The following is a 6,189-nucleotide window of genomic DNA, read 5'->3' as shown; positions in this document are numbered from 1 at the left end:
ATATATATATGTGCGTGTGTGTGTGTGTGTGTGTGTGTGTGTGTGATACAAATTGGAATTTTGTATCACATACGGTACTTGGCAGCCGGGAATATATATCCTCTGTCACGTGATACACACGAAAGGCAAAAGTTTGAAAAGTGTGACTGTAAGACAAGGAGGTGCATCGAGTTGGCCGTCATAATTTAAATTCAGAGTAGACGTCATTGTATAGTAGTAGTAGTAGTAGTAGTAGTAGTTGTTGTGTTAGTAGTAGTATAAGGAAGAAAGAAATCGTGCGATTGAGAGCTAATGTAAACAATATATCAGTGACATCCTTTTCCAGTAACCTTGATGACTTTCGTTTAGATAACCATTAGGAAATCAAGTGATGCCTTTACAGTGAATTAACTGACGATGTCACTGAATTTGCTGTTTGTCTTGTTTCCAACTCCTTACCGTAACGCATAACTCCTTTAAAATTATCCGTCTCCTTATCACTTGTCTCAGCACCATACATACACACTCATTAAGTATGGAAATGATTACTTAATGCATTATATATATATATACTTTATATACTTTATGCACGATTTTATAGACTTAATTAATACACAGCACTTATAAAATAAATATTCACTCTTATTTTTTCCATTTCCCCCATAAACTAAAACAAATCCAAAAATATCTCGTACATATGATATAACCTTTAGTTAAATTGCATATATCTGCTATGCAAATAAGCGTGAATATTTCATGGAATTGTACTTATGCGCATGTGTTCAGTGATAGGTGATATAAAGAAACTTCGTTCAATTAAAAAGAAATGCTCTTTTTACTATCCAATCACTACCACCAGCATCTCTCTCCTCCTCTCTCTCTTCTTTTTTTATCCCCTCTCTCCCCTCTCTCCCCTCTCTCTGCCTTTCTTTAACCTCACCATCAGAACATCAGCCCTCAGCTAAATTTATATTTTTAAATTCTCTCCCTCTACTTTCAACTAATTTTTTAAACCACGTAATAAATATTACGCTCCCACTACCTCACGTCATGAACACTTTTCTCTCTCTTTCTTCTTTCCTCTTTCTGTCTTACTCTTCGCCTTATTCTCTGATTCTTTCTCCTTTTTCTTTCTCCTCTCTTTCGCTTCAACTAATCACGTGAAAGTCTTACAATTACATTCCATCTACCTCACATCGTGGACGCTTCTCTCTCCCTCTTTTTCTCCCTCCCTCTTTTTCTCTAATCACATGAAAGCGTTACCGACGGGCTAAGTAACGCAATGACAAGCAGAATTATAAGATAATAATAAAGATGATGATTAGGATTATGAAAATGGCGATGGTGATAAGGATGATGATGATAATTATGATGATAGATATTTCTTTATCCCACATACTAACACGATTAATGCAGTCAATTATTTGAGTATTCTGTTCTATGTTAACTATAAGGAATGAGGAAATCTATTGAGAAGTACGAGATTTCTTCGTAATCCTTCGACGTGATCGATACGATTGTAACTTCTTTGATAAACTCTATGCACTATTTAAAATAGGGGTCTAGCCCTTAATAAATATGACTTAGCAATAAATAGAATACTGATCAAAGTTGCAACAGAAACTTTTCTACATGCAAATTTTATATCAACATATCTAAATGCCAAACACCTTTTCACAGATCTTTTCAATCAGGTACATATGTACTTAAAATCTACTCAGCAAATAACAGCTTTCTTATAAGGAATTACTGATAAATAATATCTTACCTTTGGAAAGAGTTATACCAATGATTTTGTTTGGTGCACAAGCTGTGCTCCAAACCAAGCTTGGACATCCAGCCAGTGAAGATTCGTCTCCATTACACTTTGAATGTTTCAGAAGCGGGAGTGTTGGGGTTACTGGATATATTGTACCCTTTCTATAAATATCAAAGTATGACGTTAAATAAAGAAGTAATATATATATATATATATATATATATATATATATATTTATACACACACACATACTAGAGGAAGTTAAAAATTGTCCACACTTCCTCTAAAAGTTTCTTTATGTTGGCCGCACTGTCTTCAGCACTAGCATGCTAAAAGATAGTACTCTTGTGGTTATGCAACCGACGTTTGACTTTGTAAGACAAGTAAGAAAACTAGAGCAACCAAAGAAAACCTGGCCGCTCCACTGGCAGTGTGCACCAAAGAAGATCTAATCCCATTTCTCTTGTCTGAAAATGTGTCAGGGGCTGAAATTCGTCGTAGGCTTTTATTACAATACGAGGACAGCAGTGCTCTACCGCTTAGAAATGAGTATGAGTGGATCGGGAAGTTTAAAAATGGTCGACCAAGTGTAAAGCACAAAGAGGGAGCAGGAAGGCCATCGACCTCTACGACGAAAGTGAAGATTCAACAAGCTAGAGAGATGATTCTGGTGACCATCGATAAAGTGGTATGTTCTGTACAAATTAGACATGGTTCTGCATACGAAACCATCCACGACAAGTTTCTCTTCTGTAAAGTTATGACAGCTTAAGTGCAATCGTGTAGAGATACGTCGACGGTTACTTAATCGCTACAACGATGAAGGAGAAGCTTTTTTTGGTGAGAATAGTCACAGAACATGGCACATGAATCCAAAAGCAGAATATAGAGCAGAAAAATCCGGAATCGCCAGTGAAAACGAAATTCAAGACTCAATCTTGTGCAAAGAAAGTGATTATAACCGCCTTTTAGAACACAAAAGAGCCTATACTGGAACATTACCGGGGAAAAGGGCCCACAGTTACCAATGTAAGCTACAGTGAAATGCTGGCCAATTAACTGAAACCAGTAATTCGAACCGTGCACTGAGGTCTATTGTTAAAGAAACTGTTACTGTTGCACAACAATGCGCTCCCACACATGTCCGCTCACACCGTTGAAACCATTGAAAAATTGGGTTTTCAGTTGCTGGAGTCCAAATCTCGCCCCTTCTGACTATCAAGCAAATCGGGTGGCCGAGTAGAGTATCTCTTTTGCACTTTTATTAATTATCAGGGAAATATGATGTAGATCTCGCATGAAAATACAATTTGGTCAGTTATGAAAATTATAATTTTATATTACAAGAATAGTAACAGCTCCTGATAACTAGCTTTGTGTTCGCCCTTCCCGATCTTTACGCTCCGAGTTCAAATCCCACCGAGGTCAAACTTGCTTGTTATCTTTCCAGGGCTAATAAATAAAGTACCAGTCATGTACTATGGTTACTTCTTCTTGTTCTCGAACTCTTTTGGTTTGGTTGTCTCTTTCTCCTCCTCTGAAAAGAGGTCAGACCTCAAGAGAAATCTTGTTTTAGTCACCTGACGAAAACGGCTTTTTCATGATGTAATCGTTGTAATTGAACTAGTCATCAATAAAAAATGCGTCTGGAACAGCTGTAGTGAATCTGTAACCCATTTATGCTTATATATATATATTTGTTTGACAATATCTGTGATATTACAAAATAACTAATAATTTATACAACATGGTCTTTCAATATGAACTTTTGAGCATATGTTAGTATATATATATATATATATATATATATATATATATATATACATTTGTATATACAAATTAAAGGACAATATCGACGAATTGAAGTCTCAGTTTCGAATACATGAATATATAATGAATACACAGACGCACACACATACATATATACATAATACACACACACACACACACACACACATATATATATATATATGTATTTATGCATACATATTATAAACTATCACAAATGTGAGACATTCTTTGATAGTAATAACCTATAAATAGGACATTCATATATTACATTGGTATATGATCGATTGAATCGAAGTCAGGTGATTGCTGGCTTATTAATATCGATCTTGAACGGTTAGAAGGAAAAGACAAATTCGGCGTTATTTGAATACAGTATATCGAGTTATGAATCAACATACGTTGTGTAAAATCAGTTTGAAGATACCACGATCGAAGTCCAGCTAAACCAAAGTGTATACAGCAGGCCAAGATTTAACTGCCCGATAATAATAATAATAATAATAATAATAATAATAATAATAATAATAATAATAATAATAATAGAGAAGGATGAACGTAAAGGGAAGTAACTAAGTGGCGTAAAGAATTTTAATCAACCCTTTATGCATGTTGCTGTCAATAACCTTTGCTGTGTTTAATGTCGGTCAATACTGTGATTCTTTTTGATACTAGTTTTTGTATATATCATCCTGTGATGTATCTAGACACATCATCAGTGATATTTCTTGGGGTCATTAAGTGTTTTGAGTCTTGCAGCATCAAGCACTCAACCAGGTGGCCTAGCTGGGGTCGATCAGCTTGTGTCCAGTAAGCACTGACCATGGTAGCACGACCCTTCCAGTGCTTCTACCTTCTAATGCCTACCACAGACATCTTGAAGCAACCTCCGCTGTATCTGGAGTCAACCTGATGGTTTTCTTTCTATTGACTTTCCCTCTATCGACTGCTTCAACATATTCTCTCCCATCTACTTACATATTGTTATGTTTCTCTCTAATTTATTTCATATTCTCAGAATATGTAAAAGAAAATTTTTAAAATAAAAGTCCCGTATATTACAACAAATGAGTATATTATAGACCAAACGGGTATCTATGTGGTTTCGGTTTCAAGCCCCATGTGCGGTAGCTTGAGTAAATGTCTTCAACCACAATGTCGGGTCAACTTAGATCTTGTGAGTAGATTTTGGAAAACGGAAGGAGTGAAGAAGCTCGTTGAAAATGCTTTTTCTGAGGCTGAGTGGCAGAAATAATGTCTTCTTAAGTGGGACACATAATAAGAATCTGGTTTAATCCACCCACATCCGGTTTTGAAGTGTTTTTAGCTACTACCTTTTTATTGTTAGCATCCGGGCTGGGTCTCTGCTTCGGGGATATTTCATCCTTTTCAACCACCTGTTTCGGATGACTTAAGCCATTAAAAACCAAACAAAACAAACTGAAAGAACAAACAATAACAGAGTTTGTGTACTTACGTGTAACCCATCATTCGAGCCAGAACAGTTCCAATGTGGGTATCATTTATGTAACAAATTCCTCCCCATTGTCCATTAAATAATACTTCCACAGTCCCCTTTTGAGGTTGAGAGCCTGAAGTCAGCCTAACTTTTACTGGAAAAGCAATAACAGCAGAAGAAATAAATTATAATTATAATTAGAGAATAATTGATAAATTATTCGGTTGACAGATGAAATCGTTCGTTCATTTTTCTACTTGAGCTACATAGTCAAATGTCTGAAAAGAGGTAAAAATTCTTCAAATTTCAAGAACAATAAACAAAAGTTGTAAAGGGAAAATAGAGCTATAAAAAGCCTCTTAAACTCTACGATGAATACATTTTTCGTGTTAAATCATATAACACTGGAAAGGATTAAAATAAATAGAAAGAAAAAAAAGCGAACAAACTTATCTGATAATTCAATGCAATAGATTATGCTAATGAGTCAATTGACAATTTCTTGGAGTATATACAATGGTTTCTAATTTAGGAACAAAGCCAATAATTTTGGCAGAAGAAATGACAGATGATTATGTGCAGTCCCTTCTGAAGTTCCAAGTGTTATGCATACAAAATTTCCTGCAACTTTCATGGTTTTAGGGGTTGTCAGCAATGAAGGACATGTGATACCACCTTACTTCTTTCCACAAGGCCTCACAGTTAACTCTGCCGCCTACATTGAAGTCCTGGAAATAACTGTTAAGCCGTGGATAGACAGTGTAGGCAATGGAAAGGCATATGTGTTTCAGTAAGACTCTACACTATCACACATGGCTCTAGTAACACAGGAATGGATGGCTGAAAATTTTTATGATCACATAACCCCTAACATTTGGCCTCCTAATTCCCCATATCTCAATCCATTGGACTATTACATGTGGAGCGTTGTTGAGAGTGAGGTCAATGAACACGCTTATAACACCAAAGAATCTTTGAAAGCTGCCATAGTCAGAGTAATGTTCATGTAGATGAATTAGATCTCATACAGAAGCAGCTGATGAAGCTGAAGATGGCTTTATTGAATAACATTATAGAAAAGAAGGTTTATTTTATCTTCATAGCATTTTTTGATAAATAAAGTTATTATCTGTTACTATATAAATCTGACCTCAAATATCTTACGCACCCTGTATGTATACATACATACATACATACATACATA

At 35.5% G+C, this 6,189-nt stretch overlaps 1 protein-coding gene across 1 annotated transcript in view; it reads right to left on the bottom strand.

The window, feature by feature from the left end:
* LOC106883853 (scavenger receptor cysteine-rich domain superfamily protein) overlaps positions 1–6,189 on the bottom strand; it is a 36,956-nt gene that overhangs the window by 10,160 nt on the left and 20,607 nt on the right. The window contains exons 7-8 of the mRNA XM_014934992.2: positions 5,004–5,139; positions 1,748–1,899 (exon numbers count right to left, since the gene is read on the bottom strand). Coding sequence (XP_014790478.2) covers positions 1,748–1,899; positions 5,004–5,139 — 288 coding nt within the window. The remainder of the gene's footprint in view (positions 1–1,747; positions 1,900–5,003; positions 5,140–6,189) is intronic.

Source organism: Octopus bimaculoides, chromosome 5, assembly GCF_001194135.2.
Source record: "Octopus bimaculoides isolate UCB-OBI-ISO-001 chromosome 5, ASM119413v2, whole genome shotgun sequence".
Classification (NCBI taxonomy): Eukaryota; Metazoa; Mollusca; class Cephalopoda; order Octopoda; family Octopodidae; genus Octopus; species Octopus bimaculoides.
The sequence above is the reverse complement of the archived record's forward strand: the minus strand, read 5'-3'. Positions and strand labels throughout refer to the sequence as shown.